Here is a 27,203-nt window from a genome sequence, read left to right as displayed (position 1 = left end):
ATAAAACACAGTGTAAAATGCTGGCAGTGTTTTCTCCTTAAGCGCTGAACAAACCCAGCAGCTCGTAAAAATGATGCAAGGAAGCTCACAGTGAGCAGAATTCTTAGCAAGTGTTTACATACTATGCTTACACCCAGAGTTACTGACTGCCGGCCATAGCGCAAGCTATTTCCATGCACCTTGATAACTTGTGATAGAGTACCCCACGATTCCATGAATGAACCAATTACACAGTGGTCTTCAATCCTGGTCCGGGAGCTGGTTTTCTTTACTACCGTCTACTTAATTGCATTCGCTTTGGGCCCCTGGTGGGAATCAGTCCCTGATTAGACTGAATGAAACCAGCAGAGCTCTGGGTGCAGAGTACTTAGACCAAGAGCCACTGACCTCGGGTGTCCCATACCAAACAGAATATGGGCCACAAGCAAGTATGAAAGGGAGAAGCTGCCAGCTGCCTCCTCATTACTTTTAATAGAGGGGAGAGAAATTATTCTTGTTGTAGTGAAAGGATAGAAGAAGTGTTCATGCTTACGTTGAAGTATGTGCTGAACAAAAGGGGGAAAGAATAAAGGAGGGTATTTACTAAGGAGCATACTAAGCAATTACTGTGTACTAAAATTTAAGGAGCACATCTGGCCCCATTCGAGTGACTACTTTCCCAGGATCTCATGTTCAAATCAAGTCAAACGCAGAGGAGCAGAAGTGCTAATATACATCTTCTGCGTGTGTGGACCACAGTCGGATCCAGGCTGTGTGAGCTGTGAGGACTTGGAGTGTGGTGAGCTTTTTGAAATATGAGAGCACTGGTGTTCTCTCTCGCTCCAAGACACCATTTCATACCATCTGCATTGATGGCAGATTCTTGGCCTCGCTTTATTTGAGTGAATATGACTGCAGGAGTGTTTGTTTTTAGCTACAAATAGCCAACAGATGTGTTCCCAATAAGAACATTCGCTAACTCAGCGCATGAAGTGTGCCTATGTGTGTGCCTGTGTGTGTGTGGCAGTTTAAACTGATCAAAACTTGCCAGGAACTCTAGCTGTTTGGGAGAACTGCACATTTTTTGCCAACGTGAGCACACGCGCATCTCTGCCTGAATTTGTGCTGCCGAGGACACGTCCGCGCTTGTTTACCTCCGTTTGTGTGTTTCTCAGCCGACTCTGTGTGCACTCACGCCACCTCTAAAGTTCAGCGAGCACCGTACCTGTACATGCAAGCACCGCGAAACACAACTCTCACCTCATTTGCAGTGGCACAAACTGTTTTCTCTCACCATGAGTGGAGAGCGAGGGGGGCTGCGAGTAGAGAGCCTGAGAGCCTGAGAGCACGGTGATTACAGAGCAGGACTGGAAACGCCTGACGCTCACATATGCTGCTCTCAGCAGCCGAAACAGACGACTGAAATCATGTAGGAGACAGTCTGAATAAACAGTGATTTCAATTGCACGATTGTGATCAACATGTAATACGTCATGCTGCTCTAATCTCATTCAGATTGTATCTATATCAGTTTGGGACATAATTTATCACAAATTCAAGTTTCAGAGGTGAGGACTTAAAGTTAAAAATGCAGTGTGGGTAGCAAATGAGAATCTATCAGATCAAATCACTGATGATATACTGGTCAATGTTTCCATTTTATTGTAATTGGTCTTCACTTTTTAACCATGAAACTACTTGAAATGCATGTTAATAAGGCCTAATACCAAAAAAACTCATTTGCTTTAAAGGTTACAGGAGTTGAGTTGAGCTGAGTGGGTTTACGGTTGCATCTCGGAGAGCCTCGGGGAACAAAGTTTTTTCTGTGATGCACCATTATTTTCTAATCTTGTGGCGTAACTTTGAATCTGAGACAATATAATCCACGGGTTCTTCCTGGCTGTGGCTTGGCCGCTCCAAACCCTGCCAAGTGTTTTATTTTGATAGATAAATGAAGATGTGACACTGGTGTCTTAAACATTTATCCTCTTGTGCCTGGCTCTGCGAGGGGTGACATTAAGTGAGATCAATTACGCATGTGAAGCAAGTTAAGTGAATAACTGTAGTTGGCAGGTGCACGCCAGTATGTGCCTTTAAAGAGGTACTGGTGTCTGCAACCTTTCCACCCGTCCATTCTGGAAATGAAGCGATCGAGCCCTCGCACAATTACACTGTAAGAGATGGATGGCAAAATGCACACCATAGTTCAGCCAACATGAAGTCTCAGTATTTGGATTTGGCCAAATCAAGTGACTGTCATCCAAAGTCAGCCTTTTTAGTGAGAAACTGTTGTATTTCTGAACTTATTGAAGTAACTGTAATTGAAGTTTTTCAGACTCAGCTTCACCTTTTCTGCCACATATTCATGATTTATTTTTTTTCCTTTTGATTGACACCTGGTGGTCACATCTTTGAATGTTATAATTTGGACTTAAGGACGGTGAAAGGCTTGACAGACTTCCAAATTAATGAGGGCTTGGCATTTGCTTCTTTTGTCTCACAAGAATGATTTTTTAATTTCCACGGTGTACATTCAGCGGGGTTTAAAGAAGCAGTGAGCTGCTGTTCCATCACTGTCCCTTCAGCCTGACTTTTAGTTCCTATTTTAGGATGTTTTTGTTTTTAAATTTCGCTTCCAAACAACCATTTTCGCTTCCAACCAACTCCCAAACCCATTCCCACTGGCCCTTCATCCGATGCTCCTATATCTTCTAAATATAAGATTTAGAAGTCTTTGTAGACATTTCAGTTTGAGGGGACCACTGGCTCCAGCGCTCACAGTCAGAAGAAAGAAAATGTCTTCAAGACTGGCATTTTCTTCCTTAAATCCCGTGACATTTTTTTCCCAGTCCCTGAATGAGAGAATGAGCGCTTCTCAGAGAGGGGCCAACCAAATAAACCCCTCTTTGGGCCTGGAGCCACTAATCTGTAATTTAATTTCAGGCGGGTGTCTGGGCCATGAGGACACACAGCAAGGTCAAGGGCTACTGTACAGAGAGATCTGCGCATTTGGGCACAGCCTGGGGTTTGATCAACAGTCTCATCCAGCTTAGGAAGAGGACACAGTATGTGTGCGTGCTCCTCTGTGTGTGTGTGTGTGTGTGTGTGTGTGTGGCTGCATTGGGGGAGGTATTTCTGCACTACTTATACAAGTCACACTTGATGCAAGGTAGCTATTTCGCATATGACAGCAACAAACAATCACAGAGAAAATCCATTATTCAAAACAAGTAAAACGTTTGGGATGACTGAGCATCTGCAAACAGAGAGGGATTAGCCCTAAAATAGGACTGCGTCTAACTGGGAACAATTCAACATGTCAGTGTTGATCTGCATGTAAATGAAATATTTGTATTACTTTGACCATAATTCATGTTTTACTCATTATGTAGAGCAGTCTAGTCGGCAGATAAATCAACTAATGGAAAAGAGGAAGGATGAATTTGAGCAGCGCGGCTAATCCTGTGGGTGAAGAAATGTCTGCAATAAACTCGACCTTGTTCTGCTTGAATGAGCACAAAGTGGCCCCGGGAATGGGACCAATAATTACCAATGACCAAGCAGTTTCACCATGTCTCTTTAATATAAACAGGCACTGGGTTATCTGACACAAATGGCTTTGGCATTCATACATGGACATATGGCACGGGGACTTGCTCAAGTACCTAAAAAAAATGCAGTAAAACAACCTGTACAGCCCCTAGCCTGGAAGAGATACAACATTTCACACGAGGAGTAGAAACGAGCTGTTCATTAAAAACAATTTCTTACATAAAAGGCTGTCAGGTCAGTGAGAAAATCAGGGAGTATCCCATGCACCATTTGCAGTTTGTTGGAGCTCAGCTGGCATTCAATTTCAATTCCCTCAAGTTACTGAATATAGGAGAGAGGCACACTCTGACAGGTACAAGTTAGTCCAGCGACAGACGCTAATTAGCAAGTGCAAGAGTAATAGGAGAGCCAAGCTCTCTCTCTGGCAGAGAGACAGTGATGGCTACTGAGGCAGGGTCATCTCTTTAAGTGTCTCACTTCCTATTAGACAGGAGATCTCTGGCACATGCCCCATCACAACCCATACGCAGTGATGTCAGCGACAGAGCGAGGATCCTGTCACATCATGTGGTTTTCAAACAGAGCTCCTCTTTTGCATACTGCCTACAACGCAACCCACTGAACTGCATTCACTCGCTGCCGCGGCGATAGAAAGTAATGGCACATGATACGTTTTTGTGTTTTGATGGGAACTCGAGGGACAGTCTCGGAAAGAATTTGATGGACTCATCTTCTGCTCAGCGAGGCTTTGACATTCTGTAGGGGGACGCTGGAAATAGTCTCCAGGTTGATGGATAGGTGGAGTGGGATTACCCGCCAGACTCATCTGCTACCTGCCGTCTGGCCTGGACTCCTGGAAAAAGACACAAAAATACAATGCGTATAATGTCAGGACGTTCATTGTGGAAGAGGATATTAGATTTCCAAAATAATGAAACACTGGAGGCTGGTCACACTAACCAACAGCTGACCCCATAACTTCACATGCAGAGTACTCATAATAACATTATTATTAATAGTAATAGTGAAGAAAACGGTGGTAGTGAAAAAATGGAGAACACTAAATGGAAAAAACAAGTGAATTTGGCATCATTAAATAAACAATGACACCATCAGGAAGCTGTGTTTCCAGGGATGCTACAACCTTCATGTCTCTCTCCATCTAGACAGCGTCCTCTTTGTAGCACAAGTGCTGCACCTCTAATGCCTCTCCTCGCTCGTAGCCCCTGTGGACCACCCCACTGCTAGCACAGCGAAAGAAATTGTTCTCCCTGCATCATTAAACAGTTTGAATTAACTTGGGTGGAATTTAATTATGTCACACATGAAGCTCTCCCACTTGAAGCTTTTAAAAGCAATATAGTTGCCTATATGCTTGGAGGTTCAGTTTTTAGATACATTATTCAAGTCAGTCAGCTGCATCTGCATGCAACTGGACTTCTTAATGAAAACAGTGGACTTGCCCATCAGGACGGGTCTTTTCATTTCTGTTTCCTGGCGAGCTATCCAACGTAAACACCCTGAGAGGAGCTGATAATCTCTCATGGCAGAAGACATTCATTCTGCTCATGCTCTGTGTTCCATTAAGACCTTAGCTGTACTTGTCTGAACCTGTCACGAAGCTGCTTTTGATTTAGATATACTGTAACTTGAGTAGCTTTGACTCTGCGGACGTGTAATCTCGTGTTTGAAGCACTCACTGTGTCTATCCTAATATTTTATCACAAGAAATACAAAAATAGTTCTGTTGGTGAGCTTCTCCTACCTCCTAATTGACACTCATTATCATCCCTTTATTACATTTTACACATGACAGGTTGGTGTGATGTGGATAAATCCTAAATGAAACCCTCAGGGCATCGCTAACAGCTTCAAAATGTCAAAGCAAAAACTGAAATAGTAATACAGCCTGTCATTCGAAATGATAGGAATCTTTGCAAATTGCAAAGCTTGCAGAGGAATCTGTTTCGCAGAGCGGCGCCGCATTTGAAAATGCAGCCTGGCTTCCATTTGCTCCGTGTCAGAGGGTAATCCGACTTGCCAACTTATCCATCACCCAAATGAACACAGCACGATTTTCACACATCCATTTTCTCATCAGATTCAAATTTACCTCTACGTGCCCCTGGAAGAGGAGGCACGCTAGCTGTTGAGTCCACAGGTCAGGGGTGAAATGAAAGACACTGGATGAACACCTACAGCCCACTCATTTAGAATAACAGGAGCAGCCACCTTGAAAAGATTTTTATTTATAAATGCCTTTTTTTAAACCCTGGCAATCAAAAAGTAAACTCCAAGTTAAGTGTTTAATGGACAGCTCGTCTCTGTCTGAGAATCCAAAGCAGCTATGGCAGGGCAGAACCGCTCCTCCACTCCAACACCTGAGACACAAGCTGATGGACAGATTCATTTACAGCAGGTACACGAGATTGCACACTAATTTACTCGAGCTATAGGAGATTGTTCACATGAAAGATACAGCGGCACAGTGGATCCAATCTAATGAACCGTTGTAAATCCACACTGTGCCCATTTCTTTCCTCATTTACACCGAAATGTAAGTGCCATATTCCATTCTCCCTGCCGGTAACCTCCCGCTTTTTTTATTTATATACTTGTGGAGCATCACACCTAAAAAAGCAGCTGGCCGGCTGCTTTTAGACACAGACAGAAACAACAATCGGAGTAGCTATCAAAGACGAACGGGACTATGAAAGTAAATGTTTGGGAATAACCTTGGAGAAGTGTTTGGGATAACGAGGAAGCAGCTGAACCTCGGTGATACTTAAAGATTATTCCCATATGATCAAACACACCGTGACAATTTCTTTGGGCAAGAATGAATAATTATGAAGTATAATGTACACTACTCACACACACACACACCTGCTTTTATAGATGCATTTACATTTCAACAAATCTCTTACATGGCTAAATATACAGTAAAGGGGCTGCCATGGAAAAAGGATCCCCTGGGAACTGCAGGACACAAGACGGGGTGTGATATATTCTTAAATAGCGGTTAGTATCATCAGCGTGGGAAGAAATACAAACAGCTATTATTAGTAGGCTGTGAATACACAGCCTTCAAGTAAACTGTGTGGTGTATGCCTCCAAATACGCCACCAATTTGTTAAAGTATTGCATTGTTTCTCCCTTTCTACAGCCCCCTCTTTTAAAAAAACAATTCGGCAGTTACATGAACATCGGTGTCATTAGAAATTACCAATCCTAATTGACAGCTGATCGATAAATAGAAACATTAGGGTGTCTGATTTGTAGAACGTTGCTGAGGCTTATGCCTGACATACAGTTACACTATAATCAGACAAATCTTTAAAAGGCTTTTACTATTTATTTTCACCTCATGTCATCTAAAGCTATTATTATAAGAATAAGTTTCCAGGCTCTGTGCTAAGCTAAGCTAACAGTTGCTAAAGCTCGAGCTTCATGTTTATCATACAGACATCGCAATGCCATCGACCTTCTAATCTAGCTCTCTAACCGTAATTTTCAAAATGTCTAACTGTTCTTCTCAATGTTAGCTTTAGCATTTCTTTAGACTAACACATTTAATTGGGGTTACAGTCTCATTATTATTCAGCAGAAAGCAGTGTTGCAGAAATGTGTAGAAGTCTCTGCAGGAGCAGGCCAGTGCGAAAAATAAGTGCAGTCATCTGCATCTGTGATAATTTACATAGGTCACACTGTATAACAATGATCACTATGAATGCTATAAATGATGCAGTAATGCAGCAGCTCTTGCTACAGGCCCCTCCACTTTATCCCAATGACAATAAGCCAGAGTGAGGTGTGTGACAGGTCATCCTGTTACCACTCCACTGTTCCAGAGCAGCAGCATACATCACCCCTCAAAATCTTACACCTTTATCAGCTGTTTTTCCATGGTCGAGGTACCCCATCCTCGACCTCTCTCCAAAAGCAGCCTGCAGCCCCCCTGGTGTTAATTAGAAGACTTTTTCGCCTGGAGCCTGGGTGCAACGTGGAAGTGCATTAATCTTGATTCTTCACTTCAGTAAAGGATCGTTTGTAGAGACTCTGGCGGTGAGCCCCAAAGGCGAGGTGACTCAGTGCCAGGAGAAAGGCAGAGGGAGGGGGGAAGAAAGCGTCACAGTTTATTCTGTGCTCACACCGGGACGCCGGCCACCTTGAAAGGCAAGTCAATCATTTACCCTATACCACTTATATTCCCAATATGTTAATCTGGAGGAATATTAAAGAACCAGGCAGGACATGACTAGCTACCATCCTCCACCAGTGCTGTTCCCTGATGCAGCATGACGATGCCTGTTACCCTGTAGGCTGAGCTGAGCACAGCTGAGCAATGGCTGAAGGACTGTGACATGTCAGTGAATTTACATTCAACCCCATTTCATTGCACACTTCAGTCCATCATGGCCATGCACAGAGGTCTACGCTGCAGTGACACCTCAAACATCAATCGCAATGTTTTTTTCTTCATTAATGTTTTAATACTGTACAAAATGATACTGTTTGTACTGTAACCCATTATTATAGCGATAAGCCATTGCGGCCTGATGCACAATTGCTGATAGTCTTCTGCGTTGTTACACCCTGTAGTTGCCAATGTCACAGACTGTAAAATTGAGGGATGGAAATTACACAGACAATCGGGTAATTGCTTAAAAAAAAAAAAAAAACGGCCCGGAGACAATAATTGAAAAAGTCATATGTGACACACGCAGACAATTTGAAAGAATAACAAATGAGAGTACAAGCTGATTGACAGGTTGAATATTCACCAGTACACCATTAATCAGCTGCATGAAATGCAATAAAAATAAATTTATATAATAAAATCAGTTCTTATGTATTAGTCTAAAGAAAGAAATTCTCAAGTCAGTATTATAAAGTCTGTTCAGACAGCATCATTTCTGTGCACTTGAATTTGAATGACTTGTTCCAAGCGTTTGATCATGGTTCTCCTTGTCTCATTAGTTAATCTACTCCTGCAGTAAAAAGAGCAGTTAGCGTGCAGAGATGTGCACGTTTAAGTTCCCCCGTGTCTGAGCATGTGCAACTCCTCCTGCACTTTTAAGATAATGTGCACACACTTTAGAAAGCTACACTTAAGAGGCATCGCACCATTCAATAAGCAACATGTTTAGCATATTCTCATCACGGTGGGGGGGCTGTTCAGTGCTTAGGTTCGTGCCATCTGTAAATTCTCTGCTGCTGAACATTGTCTTAGACAGTTATCTGTTGTGAACAGTAGGCTGGGATCCATTTAAAAATGCCAGCTCCTGCATGTGACAAGAGCCACTCAGGTTTAAAAACTAGTTTGATGTTGGTTGCAGTGAACAGAAGAGTGAAAATGTGCAAAAGTTCCTACGTCTTTGGGCAAGACTCGAATATCATGTTGCTAAAACAGCAGAACTTGTTGAATTTGACAACTGTTCATAAAAAATATGTTGGCTCCTCAGACACGTTGGGTAGGCAGGGCCTCGGTGAGGGATACCAAGTGATGCTAATAGGTTGCGACAAAGGCCGTGACCCGGTGAACACACACAACGCAAACCATGTCATCACCATGGAGCTCTCAGTTGCTCTCGACAACAACGCAAGACATACATGTGCTGCATTAACTCTGTGCTGTGGGGTCACAGGTGTCGCCGGCTGTGCGTCAGTCTACATGGATGCTACATTTAACAGCATTACAGATAATCATGAGGACTATAGATCCAGTGCAGCTTTTTGTTTATCAGTTTTAATCCCTCCATGTGTTGTTCATATGCTGGTGCATAAGGCCTCAGAGAATAAAACAGCCTCAGAGGATTTATGTTTGTGTATGCAGATATTGTCTATTTTCATTACGGGGATAATCACTTCTATTGAAGTCGATACAATATTTTTTTTTCGCTTGTTATAACCCTTTTTCGTTCATACATACATTCATGGCATATCTCAGCATCACAATGTCCCAGTTGTCTATATCTATGCGTGCGCTTCCGTGTGTGTGTGATTTTCAACCTCACCACACCGCTGATCTTGTACACAGTCTCTCATCAGTATTATGAGTAATCTATGGTAGTTAATTGAGCCCAGAGGCAGTTGGTTTCAATGAAGGCTCCTGTGCTTTTCTGGCAAAAACAGGAGAGACAGAGCTCTCTGGAGAAGGCAGCTCTCTGTCGAGAGGCAAACAGAGCAGAACTCCTGCCGCGTTCATTAGCTGTCATTGATCAGTGATTCAGTTGCTGTGCAATTCCGACCGCAGCTCACATTTTACCAGTTTCATGTCCTAAAATTAATATAAAGGTAAGAAAGTGGAGCCAGCACAGCATTTTCCTCATATATTTTATTTTTCAATGCACCATTTTGATGTGAATGGATGTTTGCCAAGGTTTTCAAAAGTATGCAGAGATTGCTACGCAGCACACTTGTCCATTCCACAGTTTTCTGATATCAATGTGAGCCACTATATTGGGTTATTGGCTTCCCTCAGAGGCTATCATCGCTGCAGCCTATTCCATCACAGGAGATGTACTGGAGAATGAGGCTGCGAGGTATAAAATTGCTGATAAATGGCTGAGACAAAAGCATAAATAATGCAGAGATCAGAGATACTGGAATAGTGAGTCAAACTCTACTTCAAGACACCTCCCTGGGGAGAGTCCAACGTAAGTGTCCTGTCTGACATCATCAGCGTCTGCCGGGCCTCACCTGCCACACAGAGCAGAGAGGAGCTGCAGGAGCCCCCCTCTGCTTCTTTTACTGCTCCAATCTTCTTCTCAGCAACTAAAAAATCTGATCATCGGAGAGCTCACATCATACTCCTGGCTGCACCAGGCATTTAAAATACATTTAGACTAGATTTCTAAATTCAAATTTCACTCTATTTTAACACCTTTTAGCTCTTCCCATCCTTTGAAAAAGGACCTTGTCTATGCAGGCTGCAAAACTACGGCAGAGTAAACCCTGAGCTTTTACTTCAAACAAGTATAACAATGAGATATATTCTTTGCATGGCAGTCCAGAGTTTTAAGTGAATATATAGGGGTGAATTAAATCAATATTTCACAACTCTGCAGAAGGAGCTGGGGAAGGGCCATTATGTAGCACTAATTGCACCTATAGGGCCAATCTGTAATCAAAATGTAATCTTCACTCTCATTGGAATTCATCGAAAGGCAGATGACCGGGACCGGCCACGCTGCTCCTCATTTCAGTTTTCTTTATTCCCTTCATGTGTGCCTTTGAATATTTATTCTCCTCATTTGCAGCCATCTCTGGCTAGGCCTATGTTCTGCACAATGCCATTCCTTATTTCCCCTTTACACATAAGAAGTGGAAAGTTGTAAGGTTTCTCTAGACAATGTTACTTTTAAGATATTTTTTGTGTGTGTGTCAGATGAGTCAGTTGTGTGATGTGATGCGTTAACTCCAGTTCCCAAAGAACAATAACACTAATATTCAGCTTTTTTTTTTTTTCCCCAGTGTTGCCAGAACCAGCATTACTCAGACACTGTGAAACTATGAGTGAGTATCCTTCCACTTGCAAATACAAAGAGGGCATTTCAAACTAAAAAGACGATAACTTTGGAAAATAAGCAGTTGACTCACTCGGTCCTCTGAAGCATCACATTAGCTTTGGCAGATGGCTGGAGTGTGTACTACAGGCGATTGTGGATTTTGACCCACATTTATGGGAGAGTGGAATGTAAAACTCCTCCTCTAAAGCCTGCTTAGAGGTTTTGTTGTTCGTAAGTTATGACGATATGTTTTTAAGTAGAAAAAGAAATCCTAGAAATCCTTTATGCAATACATCTGTGTCATGGTATTGTAACCTCTTACACTGTTCTTGCATCGTCCCTTACAGATAAACTCATAAACAGATAAATAAAAAAGGGGAAAACAACAGATATTGTGTGATTAAGAACATTTCTTTGCCTCAAATGCCAATTCCAAACACTGAACACTGCTGTTTCTACTTTTGTTTAAGTTTCCAGAGGTACTAAGGTGCTATAATGATCACTATGTAGTATTTATGACAGAGCGAGTCCCAGCCACTAAAAATGGCAACAAAGCAGTGAGTACAATTGAAAAAATATTGAGTGTGCTGCAGATAGTCATTTACTGTGTTATGTGGACTGGGCTGCTAGTAATGAAACAATAAAAGTTCGAGCAGATAAACGTAAGTCACGAATGAACACACGTATCGATAAGGCAAAGGTTTATGAAAACAAAGTGCCGTCTGACTCTAAAAATGGCTTAATTAAATGCAGCGCCTTGCTTTATTAAATAAGGTATGCCACACTCTGCATAAATGCATTAATCGATAGCAAAACTGCCACACAAATATTAGAATAATTGATCCAGGATGATTCAGCAGCAGAGAGGTCCAGGGGCGTGCAGGATATTACCGAGCATTAACGGTCTCGGTGAAGGTCAGTGGATACTACAGTAATGACAAATGTCCTCTCTTTGACTCCTACTGGCCAGACTTTATTTTGGCTAGTTACAGGAAATTACTTTCGGCACCTTCCATCATCTTCGACTCACTCTGCATGCTGCGGCTTTATGGCAATGACCAATCAGGGTATAATAAAAACAAGCTGTAACTGTCCAACCTTGTAATAAAAAGTATTCACACAACTGACACCAAACTGCTGGTTATTAAAGCCGAGGCACAGTGGAGAACAGACATAGCGCAGGTCCATACTGTATGCTGATGTGAGTAACTGTGACTCATAGACAGTGGTGCGACTTAGCGGTGTCACCTAGGTTATTGCTCTCTACCTCCTCCGCAATAGACAAATAGCCATCCTGTACACACACATGTACAGACATGGACACCAAATACACACTGTAAAGTATGCTCTGCTTCTAAGATGCTATAAAGTCTAAGCATGTGAGAACTTCTAGGACAGGTTCCCAATTTAGCAGAATATATTTTAACTTGTCCTTAACAGCAGGAAATGTTCACCAACAGCTTAACCATCAAATTGTGCCTCATTTTCTGACAAAAGACAGACCAGCTAGACCATCATGTTATCACTCCAACATCATCCTGAAAAAAAAAAGTCTGTCAAATCAAAATTGATGGAGTGCCTCTAAAAATATCAGCATCCAATATCAAAACATCTGTCTCAACAAAATGAAAAAATATTGTTCTCCTCAGAAAAAAAAAAAAACTTTGAGTACAAAAATATCCTCTGCCATCACAACTCTTGCCCTCTGTTGGTTACAGTGCTGTAGCTTTCCCAAAATAGCTCCAGGGTCTGGGGCTTTCCTGGCCTATAGAGGTCCATGTGCTGCATCCAGGGAGGGACATAGTAGCTAACACAGGTCGGCCATGCTTGAGTGAACATGGGGCTGGTACTGGGAGTGTCCTATTCCTCTCTCCAAGGGCCACAGGGTCCAACACTGCCAGCACCCTGGCTCCAATCACTATCGGTAATGCCTGCCTGCCTACCGCTGTATTACTGCTGCTCCAGGTCAGCCTGCTCCTAGAGTGGAGTCATTACAAAATAGGGAATACAGCCATTACTCAGCCTTATACAGCTGGCTATCCAATATTCAAACATAGCCACGAGAAGCTGCAGCAAAATGGTCATGCACCCAGCAGAAGGTGACACACAACAGAGCGAGGTGCAGTGACATCGGGATTTAGGAGAAGGCACGGAAGCATCTCTGGTCGGGTATCTCAGAGATGTACCCATATACAGTATATTCTTTGATGATTCCATGTAATGCGGCTGCACCGATGAGTTTACTCTCAGTCTGCTCACACCAACGATTCTGTACCTGTCCTACAATAAGAGCCCAGTTACTAACATGTTTGTGCTCCGTTATCAACACTCTTCTTCCTGTCAGGTTGTTCATCTGGGGCATCGCTTAATCCGGAGCAGGCCACGGTTCAAATCAAGCACCTACAGTGTGAGGAGAAGAACTGTCCATGGTACTGAATGTCTGAGTATATATTGTATATATTGTCTTATTATTTATATATTATACACACATTATATACAATTTTAAAAAAACAAACATATAAAGTCATACTGTAAAATATACATTGTGTTGCTATTATGGGGAGGCCAGTAAATCTGACACTGGGAGTTGGTGACATTGTGAGTTCAACCAATGCCAACAGGAAAAAAGGTTAAGTACTGTGCAAGTGCCTCTATAGTGGTGAGTAGCTTGCCAGCATAATTGTGAAGGTGGCATCTCCATACTGAGTACTGTAGGTGTGGTTAATGGGGACCGTTTGTCTCCTCCAATATTGGGTAGATTTGAATGGATTTTGCTTATAAATACATGTAACATTCAAGACTGACCAAACACCCATGAATCTTATTGCAAAGACTAAAAAGGTCTGCTGGGGCTCCTTAAAGTTCAAAACTTCATGAGGACGGTGTTCAATATGCATAGTTTCAGACGGAATGAAAAAGAAAGACAGCCTGTGTAACTGGCACCTTAAATGTTTGCCAATTAATCAGGCTCTTACAGCGGCTTTGAGCCGGCCAGTGAATTTATGTTTGCATGGCAGATAAAATGAAATAGATTTGTCATATCAGTGAGTGACCCTGTAATTCCTGAAATCAAAATGTCAAGACTCCTCATATTCCTGACTGTCTGCAGAATTAATGCAGCCTAGCCTCATTACAGCAGCACTTACCCATAGCCTCCAGAGACACTGTGTCCTCCAGAGCATTACTGCTGAGAATACCAGGCAGTCGTGATAAGGAGGCAAAAAAAAAAAAAAAAAAAAGAAGCAACACTTAATGACACATACTCACCTTTAGTCGCTTGGCCTTAGCTTTTCAGCAGTGTCATGGCTGAAGGAAAGAAAACAAACGAGAATGAACGTTTGAGCTCAAAATATTAAATCATTTAGATATATGTCAGCAAAACAACAACAGTGAAGTGGTCATGTCAGCATCCATGTAACTTTCAGGTCTATTGTGTCATGGACCAAAGCATCATTACAGGCTTGGTAGCTGTTATCGTCTCCACTCCTCCTTCAGCATCCCTTCCCTGCTCCATCTCTGTGCACCAACCTTGCCATGGCTAACAGGAAGCAGAGGGCACAGCGCTTTATTTAATTAGTCACAGCAGCTGAGTGCTCATGTGGAACCAAACAGGGGAGGCAGATTGGGGTAGTGAGATGGATAGGCACTCTCCCACCGGGCCTTGGCTGTGCTGTCAGAGGAGCGTAGATTACATGACAGAAGGGGGAATGGGGGGGTGGGGGTTGGATGGCAGGAGGATGTAAATGGCATCTGTACATGGGGATTCATCCCAGGAAAAGGATTGCCTTCACTCCTGAAGTACCCGTGTCCTCTCACAAAAGCACTCCATACACTGTTACTTTTGTCTAATATGCAAACCAGCCAGCATTGGGACTGGCCTGTTGTTGTGATGCACAGCACAGAGTGCTTTGACTGCTTTTATTAACCGTGACAACACTCATTATTCCAAATGATTTAGGAGCTGCTATTTTTCTTCTGTCTCCTCTGACACTGATCAGGTTGCCTTTCCCTCACGGACCGGCAGATAACCTCTGAGAGGCTGCAAAAGTAGCTGTGTGTGCAGCACATCCTCGATGAGCTTCGTTACATATATAGAAAGAACAATATAAAGAGGGCACAGAGGAAATATCCATGTGCACATCATTTGAGAATTCATGGCTGTATGAAACCTATATTATTCTTATATGTTACTTGGCCTTCAACACCAAAACAGCATCTCTCTGGAGCAAACACAGGAGTAAACATGTAGCTGACTCGATTGGTGCTGAACCAGCAAGGAACATGAGTGCAGCACTTGAATAATGCGTGTGCAACTACTAAGCAATGGTGTGCAGGGAGCTCTTTTAATTAGCACTCTTGAAGTTATCCTGTGACCCATATCTAATAATGAAGGCAACATGAATGTTCTATTTACATATCTTTAGTCAGTAATGTGTGACCGTTGGGAGAGCCCAGTGGATGAGTATGTGTTGCCAGTGAAATGAGAGGACATGTCAAGCACAGCTGCCTGGGGCTGCTTTCCAGGGCCCTCAATTCCAACTGTGGCGATATGGAATGGTATGTTCGCGACCTGAAGGTCTGTCAAACTGGGTTATGTTATAACAATACGGTATGGACATTTAAATGAGCCTATGTCCGGTAATGCCATGTATTCCAAGTTTTTCCAGCACGTCAAAATAACTCAACTGCCTGCAACCTCTGCGTTTTGATTGGGCTTGGAAATTTATGTCAATGCAGTCGATAAGAAAACGTAAACAACAAAAGTTGTGTTTACAGTCAGTGTTGAGTGTATTTTCTTCCTCATACAACATCTGCAAGGCCGACTTTTAGAAACATTTTCAATAGTGCAGTGTTTACATGTTTGCCTGCCAGCAGTATTCTTCTTCACTGACTCTGTTGCCGCCTTGCTCAATTTGTATGCACATCACTGCCACCAACTGTGGAACAGTGGAATAGTAGTATAGAGACTAACTGCAGGGTGTGAAATGTGCCGCCTGCAAATGAACAAAACATCGCTCCATAGTGCTACTAGTGGTCAAAAACTCCACAGGGTGCCTTTAAAGTCAATCAGTCAAGACGAGGGAACAACCTGATTTTACAGAGCCAAGTCTGCTAAATTAATTTCTTATCTTATTCTCAGTTATCCATTTTTTTATTGATAAATGGACATATAAAAACAACTTCCTAGCTCTCGTGAAATCGACTGTACTGTATAATGGGTTAAATTCCCAGAGGCAATGAAAAATATGTATTTCCAAGGAACATACAGCCATACTCCTTCACTTCATTCAGTCATTAAGCATGCTTCAGTTTGATTCCCATGAGAGGCATAAGGTAAGTGTTATGTTCCCCGTGCACGGAGGTGTTGTATTTTCAGTGCTATGTGAATAACTCGATAGCCAGGATGGAGGGGGGATAAAATAAGCACAGAGGTGACTTTGACTCTGGTACAGCTGTCCTTGTTTCTGTCTCCTCAAGAGTCACCTTTACACAGCCTTTGTAAAAATTAACACATTTAGGGTGATGAGCTACCAGACTTGAGGCTCTAATATGATTTTAGCAACTGTCATCCATCTTTCAGCTGTGGCGGTGAAGGTTGGGGCCTCCTTTTGCTATCACCGTCGCAAGGCCCGACATTCCCTCCACCTTCCACGGACTTCGCCTCGGTTAAGAAGGGTTAACAAAACCGTTTTTCACATGAAGCTCCCTTTTCAGAAGGCGTGTCAAATTGTTCTTTCCGACAATTCTTTGTCTATGAAAGAACTAGGTCACTGACTAACACTTTCTTCCAGGGCCTCGTTGCTAAGGCCTGACTCCTTGGAGTCCAGGATTTAGGGAGACAGGGGCTAGTGCACACAAACTAAAGCCAGCTTCTGACAGGAGCTGCACTTGCGTGACTGCAGCCCCCTCTAAACAGCACATCATGCTCAGATTACTGAACACATTTCAGGGAGGAGGTGGGGAGGTGAGGGATGAAGCCAGCAAGAACTGTACACATGGCACATCTCTGCATGTGGATGCAGATTAACAGTATAACGGTGCTTCTTTCCCTGTCTGGTGTGTGTGTCCCTTTGCTTGTGTGTGCAGGTGCAGACCTGTGAGTGTGTGTTTGCTGGGGTTGCTGTTGGCGTTAGCACCTGCAAATGAATCCAGAATTTGAGCTCCACTGTTTGTTAAACATTATTTGCCTCTGCAGTAAAGGCAACAAAGGGATCCTACCCAACTGCAAATGAATGAGCCCAGGTCCCTAGTTATCACTGGTTATTGTTCAAATCAGGCTAGCTTTGAAAGGGGAGGCGCGCTCTCCTTTGGACAGCTCATTAAGATAACACACAAACGTGGCTCCCCATCATCCTGGGTTTATTAAAGTGGGGCTCATTTCAGCTCCTTTGTCTCACACAGGAACCTCTGCCTTTGTCAGCGCAATTGGAGCCAGATGGCAAAACAAAGCTGCCTGTCTGAAGTGCTTACAGAGTGATCTCAGAAGGCAGAGCCATTAGCTTGACTTCACCAGCTCACCGCCCACAACGTCCACCTGGATCAGCCAGGTGCACGGACGACAGCGAGAGGCAGCGAGAGCAAGGGTGGCTGCAAGTTGCTGTCTTGTCACCGGAGTAATAGGCGTACTACGGTCTCCCAGCCCTGTTCTCCTTTGCCCTGCCCCTTTAGCTAAAGCTGAACCATTAAGTCTCACTGGTTGTGGGATGGCTGACCCTGCTCCTGGCTGCACAGATCTCCCTGAAACATTCATGAGAGAGGCATTAGAGAATAAAAGTCATTGTCCCCCTTCACTCAGAGACTCTCCTTCACCTCTCAGCTTATTAAAATCACATGGTATTAACTTTGCCGTTCACAGAAAGGCTAAATAATTCAATCAGACTAAAGAAAGAGTCAAATGAATAACTCTAATGACATTAACGCTTGAGGGAGAACTGCTCGGGACTGTGAGGGGTAGTCACTGAGGCTGGGCAGGCAGAAGACGCTTGCTCTGCTTGCTAATGCCTGAAATTAATTCTGGACTCGTAAGGTCATACTAAGCAAAATATCACATCGCTCTCACTGCAGAAACAGGAGCACAGAAGTGTTTTGTCCTGGTTCACTGGCGTTATTGTAAAGCAAAGGATGACAACGAAGCCCATAACAAATGAATGCTAATTAGCAAATATTAAAATGCTAACATGCTTAACTAAGTCTGTGAGCATGCTAAACATCAACATTAGTACTGTCATTGTGAGCAAGTCAGCATGTTCATGTTAGCATTCTGAAACATTATACCTGTTAAACCTCAGAATGTTAGCATTGTCACAGTTAGCATGTTGGTGTTAGCATTCTGAAACATTATACCTGCTAAACCTCAGAATGTTAGCATTGTCACAGTTAGCATGTTGGTGTTAGCATTCTTAAACATTATACCTGCTAAACCTCAGAATGTTAGCATTGTCACAGTTAGCATGTTGGTGTTAGCATTCTGACACATTATACCTGCTGAACCTCAGAATGTTAGCATTGTCACTGTGAGCATGTTAGCATTCACGTGTTAGCATTCGGAAACATTAGACCGGCTTAACATCAGAATGCTAACATTGCCATTGTGAGCATGTGGGCGTGCCAACATTAACATTTAGCCGAAAGCACCACTCAACCTTACGCAGCCTCACAGAGCCGCTAGCGTGGCTGCAGCCTCTCAGTCTTGTTCATCTTTATTTCCTTGTTTAAACGCTCGGCTTTGAACAGTGGTGAAATGTCTCTTCACCGAGGGGCAAAGTTTCTAAACGTGGAGTGCAGCCCCCTCTGGGCATTGCTTTTGTTGAGCGATTTAAACTGGTTAGATCTGGAAGAACGGTGACTTGCCAAGCTCTGTGTAGCACGAAGTGGTGCGAGGACTGTCACAGGTGATGTCTGTCCATTTCGCTGGATTATTCATCATAGAAATTCAAAGCAACTTCTTCCAAGCGACAACAATATGCATAACACATTTCAGCAAGGACTCAAAATCAATTCGGCTCGGTAAGCGGGATCATTTGAGTGCAGGACACGGCAGTTCAATTGTTGGCATTTTGTGCAACTTGGAACTTGTGGAACTTGTTACCATTAAATTTATAGACAAGATAGATTTCACTGTTATCGCTGTAGCTTTGGGGGAACGTATAATGTAAAACAGCTTGCTGGCATCACTAAATTAGTGCGCCCGTCTCCCTCTCTCTGCCTCAAACGCTTACACACACGCACACAGTGCAAGAGTTATGCCACTGGGCTGCTGTGTTGAATGGATTCGGAGCCTGGAGCTGGTCTCATTTCTCACGTGCGCTCATGCTTCATCAGCGTTCACTCACACTTCAGTAAACAAACTTAACATTCAGTTGCTTGTTCTGCTGGGTCTCTACCATCCTGCCACCTGGACTTCTTTTTAAAGAAGTCAGACTAAACTGTGGGTGATTTTTGCTGTTATTTGACATTTTTGGAACTTTGCAAGAAGTAAATAACTTACATGTTATGTGTTTTTCATAGAGACTCTGCATATGTAAAGAATTAAAAGCCTTGTTTGCAGGCTCAGTCTGGTTGGCCTGCCAACCTGATACAGCACCTTACTAGTTGTCTTCTGTGGATTGCCTATTCCTGGCAGTGTTTACAGCCTTGCCTGATTACACAGCTCATATTGTTGAATGCAAAACATTAAACATGTTTCAATTTTTCAATATTCGCTGCAGCCAAAGGATGTGAAACTTTATTAGGTGGCTTTGAAGATTTCTGCTGGCTCCTGACCAGCATTTGCCGCAAGCATCTGCACAGCTGCAGCTCTGGCTAAAACATACAGCTGGCCCCTGATGCACGCGCATACGCAGAGGCTGAGGCTTGACCAGGTGTGGATTGGCTGACCTGTCTTTGACTCCTCTTCTTCCAGCTCCTTGGCCTCCTCAGCTGTGGGAAGACAGAGGAGTCATTATCAGTGGGAGCCACAGTACAAAGGCAGACGCACAATGTAGTCACTTCATCACAAGCCTATGGTGAGCTGATCCTTCACAGCTCAAAGGACAAGCTGCAGAGAGAGAGCTATATGGCGATGAAGGGCCACACAATGGTGCCCCCACCATATCACACACACACACACACACACACATACACACACACACACACACCCTTAACCTCTTATCCAGCCCTTTCACAAAGACAGTAATCACATTAGGCTTTAGCTGCTGGCTCTCTGAAAACCCACTGTCAACAGAGTTAGGGAGGCAACTCAGTGATGGCTGTCACACTTACATACACACGTGGCATGCATGTGTGCACACACACACACACACAAGCTAAAAATAGGCCTGAGACAGAGTATCCAAGCGGCTGATATTAATTCTGTGACACCATTTCCACCGCAACTGGGCTTGAGATCCACTATTCAGTGTGAGACACATGACATGAAATTGATAATTGAACAAAATTGAATGTCAAGGCAACACAATTCATTTGTTTATATTCTTGTACGTTTGCCTGATTTTCCTTGACTTTGACAACAGAGACTGTAATCCTCTGGGGAAATTAAGCAAAAATCCTTATTATTTCAGCAGCAGAACATGCTGAGTTTCCAGATTCAAACAGCCTGTATATGCATTAGTCTACCCACACCTCATTCTTTCTTTCTCTTCCTCCGTGTTTTGAAGTCAAATTTTAGAAAATGACATATTAGTTTACTGTAGTATTCACAGTATATGCCCACATACTATGATGACAGATTATCATTAGTAAGTCTAAGAAATGGCTTTGGTTACATGGCATCAGATTTGGTGATTTTTGTCCTCAGCAGACTGGTGCTAAGATGATAGTTTGTTGGCAACTTTGAACTAAACATCTAGAATACTGTAGTTAACCTGTTAATAATGTGAACACTTTGAGAGTGAAAGGAAAACGCAGCATATGCCACTACTTCACATCTTCAGAATTGTGGTGTAACATCCACACCAGTTTACTTTCACAGCTTCATTCAATACCTTCAAATCGACTGACAGTCCCACCACTGTGGCAGCAGTGGGAATACCTCGGGGGGCAGGGCTTTGACAGGAGAGCGAGGCTCATTTAAAGGCACCTTAAAGTCAGGGTGAAGGCGAGGGCATCCACAGGGCAGGGAGCGAGAACTGCTTCCCTCGTACATTGAGAATGTTGCAATTTTATGCCCCTATTTGCTGCATCCCAAATGTGTGGCAGCGAAAAAGGTGGTTATGGCTTGAGCGCAAAAGCTGGACAAACCACATAAAAGACAGAGGGGACAGTAACGGCCACCAAGTGAAGCCAGGAGAGTGTTGCTGTTCCTCATCACCCTCCCTTCTGCCTCGACGTTTCCTCTACACAGATGTGGTGCAGCACGGCTGCTGAATCTCTTCTAGCGCTGCTGTGACTTCATGAGTGTTTTAAATGTAAGCAAAAGGAAATGGCCCTAGTTAGTAAACCTATAGTACTATAAATACACTGATTAGTGTGCCTAATTAATTCATTCTTGCACCCTAGAAACAGCAGGGGCTTCTTCTTTTTAAATCCTTTGTGCATATTAGGACATAAGGCTTAATGACAGCAGTGTTTGTGCTGCGTGGGTTTTAATTCATTTTCTCTCCCTTTGAATATCAACCCTTGATGACAAAAATGAAACAATTTTGCTCGTTTAAAAAAAAAAAAAGAAAACAGCTTTCGTTTGCCAATGTTTTGCCGAGGATTTTATAAATGTCTGTTTTTTACAAGTATTTTGTACATACTACAAACTTGGAGTGAATTTATTTATTTCATGTGAGCCTCATGCACAGAAAAGCAATCAATCGCAACATTTGGTCTGTGGTAAACCTGAAGGTTAACCCCTGTGAAACACGTGCATCCCTGTGGTAGAAGCCCCTTGGGGAAACACTGCTTCCCCCATGACTTTCATCTGTCACACCGGGGAGATCCGTCCCCTGTCACCAACACATGATCTCCAAGCGCAGGTCTGATTAAATCATGTGCTTATCTAAATGTAAAATGAGCTTTGGAGAAATGGAACAGTGGCCCAGAATAGGTCACTGAAAGTATACATTAGATACATAGTCACAGTCGTTATGTGAGGAGGGACAGAAGAGAGGGATGAAAGAAAAGAGGAAAACATACCAGAGAGAACAGAGCCATGCTGGTGTTGAGATACAACAACGTCCCTGGAATTGAGCTTTCACTTCCAACTGCAAAACCACAACCTGCTCGGCTCTGTTACGATACACATTCGGGCTCTTCACATACGTTATGACAGGGAAGAAAAATGACTTACTCACTTCTCCACTTTTACTGACCCTTCCACCCTCGCTACCCAGACACGGTGAAGAGAGAGTCAACTTCAATCTGGCCATACCCGGGAACGCCATTAAAAGATAAGACAACCACAATTAGGTTGCACTTCCCCGCTTCCTGCCCTCCCCACAGCTCTGGATATGTGCATAGCAATCCTATTTTAAGCCCCTCCACATCTGTATTCATACAGTATCATTCTATCGGGAGTAGAAGAGTCTGCATGATATGTGAATAAGTCAGCGTTCCCACCCTTCAGGTTCGTGCTTGGAAAAACACCAAAGACTGCAAAAGCATTGCTGGCAGGGGACAGAATAAGACTTAACATTTCAATAAGGTGGACAGAGGATGACCACATAATCAATCCCTCCTTTGGTGTTAGAGCTGCAGGCGGGAAACGCAGTTCCTCATCCACTCCACTGAAGAAAAAGGCCCCACAACCCGAGGAGCCTTTTGCCCATGGGAGGAACTGCATTATATTTTTCTCTTTCCATTTCATTTGATTTCATATGTTCCATGGAGCTATTTACTCTTTCCTCTGAGTCTGTGTCACTTCCATATTTATTTTCAAACCTCTGGGCCCTGGTGCAGACACTGGCTGACCTTTATTTAAATGTCTCCTCCACTCTGAGCGGATCTCATTACAGCAGAGCTGGTGGCTCTGCACTATCTATCTCATTTCAAAACTTTTTCTCTTTGCACTTGCGGGGATCTTCAACTATTCCGCAACGCTAATTACTGGACCCGAGTAATGATGTTCTTCTTTGCTGAAGATATGTGTCCCACCATCTGAGATCCTGCCTATGCGCATTAAGCAGTACTCCCTCTGGATTCTCAGAGTCCTGGAGCAGTTAACATCTCATCACTGCTTTCTGCTCTCTCTGTCTCGCTCTCGTTGCTCCGCCCATATGATCTCGGCAACACGCCGCAATTATGTATATCATCATCTACTGGCCCACTATGTGAGGACTTTAAGGGGTCCTTTTGCATTTTAATGAAGGCCTTGAGAAGGGTTCAAAGTGCCTGAGAGCATCATAGGTTAGCATCCATTATTCAGCAAGCCCTTGAACTGTGCACGTAGTAGGCCAACACAGTCCATGGAAAACAGAATATCATTTCATTACTTTATCTTTTTGCGCATTTAGCTCCAAAGTTGACACTGCTCGGAGATTAATTTTACATATTGGCCCTAATGAAGACACCACGGCCCAAAAACACGCTTTTACTTAACCTTGAGGAATAAACATGGATTTCCAAGAGGGTCGTCACCAACGAATTGCACTCCTTGTGAGAATATAAAAGTGGTGTTGAGAGCCACCTCTCTCCCTCCCCCTCTTCCATCCCCTCTACCTTCTCTTCTGGCCTCCTCGCAGCTCTCCTTGATCTTCCTGCGGCAGACAGCAGCCAGGGCAATGAGCAGCACCAGCAGACACACGGCCAGGCCAACAGTTACCCACAGAGCCACCGGAGGGAACGCGATGTTCTGACCTGAAGCAAAGGGCAGAGGGGAGAGAGGGGGGGAGGGCAGAGGAGTGAGAGCCTCATTATTCACTCTTGCACAGCTAAAATAAGAGGCAAACTGTCACTGCTGCATCCATCACCATTATTTCACTTGCTTGACAATTTTGGCTGTTGAGATTTGTTGTCATAAAAATCCTGAATTATCAAGACTGCGGAGAGACTAAAGCACAACATGATGACGCTGATGATGATTACTGCCATCATCACCATCTCCGTCGTCACCGTCAGCGTTGTCGCATCATCTCTGTTTCAGATTCGACTTTCAGCAGGACCGTCACAGGAATGAGAAATGAGTGTAAACCTCTGCTTTATGCGACCAGAGTAGGAGCTGCTTTACTAGTGTCCAATTAAGACACTTGAATCTTTCAGCTGAGTCCAGATGGCAGATAGCTCACCAGTCGCACAGTCGACTGTGTTGTCGTTTCACTCAAACAGCATTGGCACAGCTTTAAGAGGATGTTGGCACTAACTGTCCCACCCCCTGCCTTCTGCTACACATTGCTCAGATGTCTGAGGTTCTCTTGCGTTTGCTTTAATATTCTATAACGTGTCTAAGGTTTCATTATTATCACTCTGAATGGGAATGAAATGTCAATATTTCGTGATATATTCTAAATAGGAACAAGCTAAAAAGAAAGCCCCCAGAATACATAAGGCACAAATTTCTGCATAACACTGAGATTTTTTTGACGAGTACAATGATAGATAGATATCTTTCAGACAGCGCGGTGCTAAAAAACACTTTGGAGACAATTAGACATCAAAATGAATGACAGCATCTTGGCAAACAGCAGACTGATGAGGAGAAATAAAAACTGGTCAGCAGGACAGAGCAAAGATATCAGAGACACAACGAAATTTCCCTTGGGTATTCAAACTGAACACAGGGAGAAGAAAAGAAAACAGCAGAGCCACTAAATAGCTGTGAGCCTGGCTGTAGCACAAACAGGCCGCCTTCAGAGAGTGCCCGCTCTGGGCAGATAATAATAATACAAGAAAAAAAAAAAAAAGACTGAAAAATGACTGGCATTGGAAAGAGGAAATGATGAAGCATCTGTAAGGACTTGGCATCAGCCACGACGACAGGCAGACAGGCTATAATACAGCACAGCCAAGATGGAGGGCAAATAGAGGCATCCTTTTGGAGAAGATGAATTCTCAGATGGAAATCCAGTCCGTTTGATGCTGAGAAACAGATGTACCTGATAATCCCACAAAACAGAGTTAATGAAAGGCCACAGAGGGCCACAGAGGGGAGGAGGAGGTGGGACACGGACTCCTCGATGACAGAAAGGGATCTTTTAAAAGAATCTGTTCAGCCTTTTTTCTGCTGTTGTTTCTTGATTGGCATGGCTCGAGGGATGGGAATGTTGGTCCGATATATCTCAACAACTGTACAAAGACATTCATGGTCCCCAGAGGATGAAGCCTAAAGCCTTTTCTGATCCCCTGACTTGTGTTCTAGCGCCACCATGAGGCTCATATTTGTCATTTTGAGTTAAATGTCTCAACAACTATTGGACAGATTGTTAAATTCATGTCACCCTTAAGATGAATCATAATAACTTCGGTGATCACTTCACTTAGCATCGTCATGATGTCATAATTTTTATGTGTCTAATACTTAAATTTATGATCAAACACTTTCAAAGCTAATGCCATGCCCGTCAGCCTCAGCACTGTTTAGTGCTAGTTAGCAAATGTTAGCATGCTAAAACACTTCAATATGAAGGGTATCATTATACTAACACACTAACTTAACATCAGCATGTTAGCATTGCATGGTGACATCAGTATTTAAAGAGCTCATCTTAACACATAACCATGGGTAATAAACAGTCAATTGTTGCTGAAGCAGACATTGCTGTACATTACATGATATTCTTTTTATGTAATTATTATAATCTAACTTTAAGGTCACCTGTTTAAGCATATTTATCTATGTCAAAAGTCTCTCAATACACGCAGCACTATAAAGACTCCTGATACAGCTACTGCAAAGCAGGATAAACAACCAAATGTCACTGAAAAAGGATAAAATCTGGAAAGTCAATCTTGTCATTTTGATGAAGCTGCGTATGCCTCCCCAGGCAAGTCATGACTGATGATGCTGTGGCTCGCTGTCCACCGAACCCTTCACTCTGTTATATTTAAAGAATGACCATCTGAGAGCCACTTTGTACTGACAGCGAAACCACAAAACATGTATGAAAGAGGAATAATCATACACGAGCTGTTCTCATAAAGACAGAAAAGTAACAAATGTGTCTGTTGCTCTTTGTGACGAGTAAAGAAGACGTGGTGCTCTTTGTTTCCATTGTCTTCCTCATTCTCTTTCTATTCTCACACCTTCCCACCACGCTCTCCCTCCCTCAAGGCAGACTGATAAAGACAAATGCCATAGTCGGCTATCATTGCTACGCCGGGGCCCAAAGGGCTGCAGGATCATATTTTTCTTTTTCTCTTGTTTGATGATGTGATTTTGTTTTCTTCAGAAATAGATTTGTCTCTAATGGCTCTGTTTACCTATCCTCTCTTTCCCCTTTTCCCTATTCCCACTGTGCAAGGGTAAGGATGGAGTGCTTTGGGCTGCACTGTCACATTACCTAAAGTCTGCAGACTTCAGAGCTGCACCAAACAGGGCAAACTTCGCTTCGCACACTAGGCGTTTTCTCGATACCATGAATACGTAGCACACATAAAAAAATACCAAAAAAGAATGTGTGTCTATAATGAGCTGACATGATATGATAGAGAATGAAAAAGGAAAATCATAATAACAGACCTAAATGCCAAACACTCACCAGGGTTCCTGTCTGTATTTACATCCTTCCTCTTCTGCTGATGTCAACACTCAGTGTAAGTTGACTGCTAAACATTAACTGGATAGGAGCTGAAGTATGTTCCTTGTCAGCGTGCATAAAATGACACCATAGATATAGTCGATCTTTTCATTTTTTGTCGTCTATTTTACTGCCACGTGAAAGCCAAAGTCATGAGGAAATTCTGCACAGTTCAGCACATTCAAACTGCGAGCAGCATTTATGAATTTTGTTTTTATTCGATTGGATATGTTTGACGCGTCTCAGTAATGCTGCACTTGGTAATGTTTGTATTTTGCCACTATCTACAGCCACATGCAGAGCTTAAATTTAGCTGCCACAATTTTCCATGAATCCCTCCATGCTGATTTACTGACATCACCGGTGATTATTTTCTTATACGTATCATACGTTTTTTGGTCGTATAAATAAATATCAAAATAATTATTTTGCAAACACCAAACATGAAGCAGGTAAATTTGGACAGATGATCAGCTGCTGCATTCTCTCTTATTTTGAAATTTGA

The 27,203-nt window shown here is 43.0% G+C and overlaps 1 protein-coding gene across 2 annotated transcripts in view; it reads right to left on the bottom strand.

The window, feature by feature from the left end:
• Positions 1 to 3,549: 3,549 nt before the first annotated feature.
• cd276 (CD276 molecule) overlaps positions 3,550 to 27,203 on the bottom strand; it is a 65,620-nt gene continuing 41,966 nt past the window's right edge. For both annotated transcript variants that reach the window (XM_041937971.1, XM_041937979.1), the window contains 4 exons: positions 23,685 to 23,822; positions 19,920 to 19,961; positions 14,310 to 14,348; positions 3,550 to 4,384 (listed from right to left, as the gene is read on the bottom strand). In XM_041937971.1, the coding sequence (XP_041793905.1) occupies positions 14,326 to 14,348; positions 19,920 to 19,961; positions 23,685 to 23,822 (203 nt within the window). In that variant the 3' untranslated portion in view covers positions 3,550 to 4,384; positions 14,310 to 14,325. The remainder of the gene's footprint in view (positions 4,385 to 14,309; positions 14,349 to 19,919; positions 19,962 to 23,684; positions 23,823 to 27,203) is intronic.

This window comes from Chelmon rostratus, chromosome 1, assembly GCF_017976325.1.
Source record: "Chelmon rostratus isolate fCheRos1 chromosome 1, fCheRos1.pri, whole genome shotgun sequence".
NCBI classification, from domain to species: Eukaryota; Metazoa; Chordata; class Actinopteri; order Chaetodontiformes; family Chaetodontidae; genus Chelmon; species Chelmon rostratus.
The sequence above is the reverse complement of the archived record's forward strand: the minus strand, read 5'-3'. Positions and strand labels throughout refer to the sequence as shown.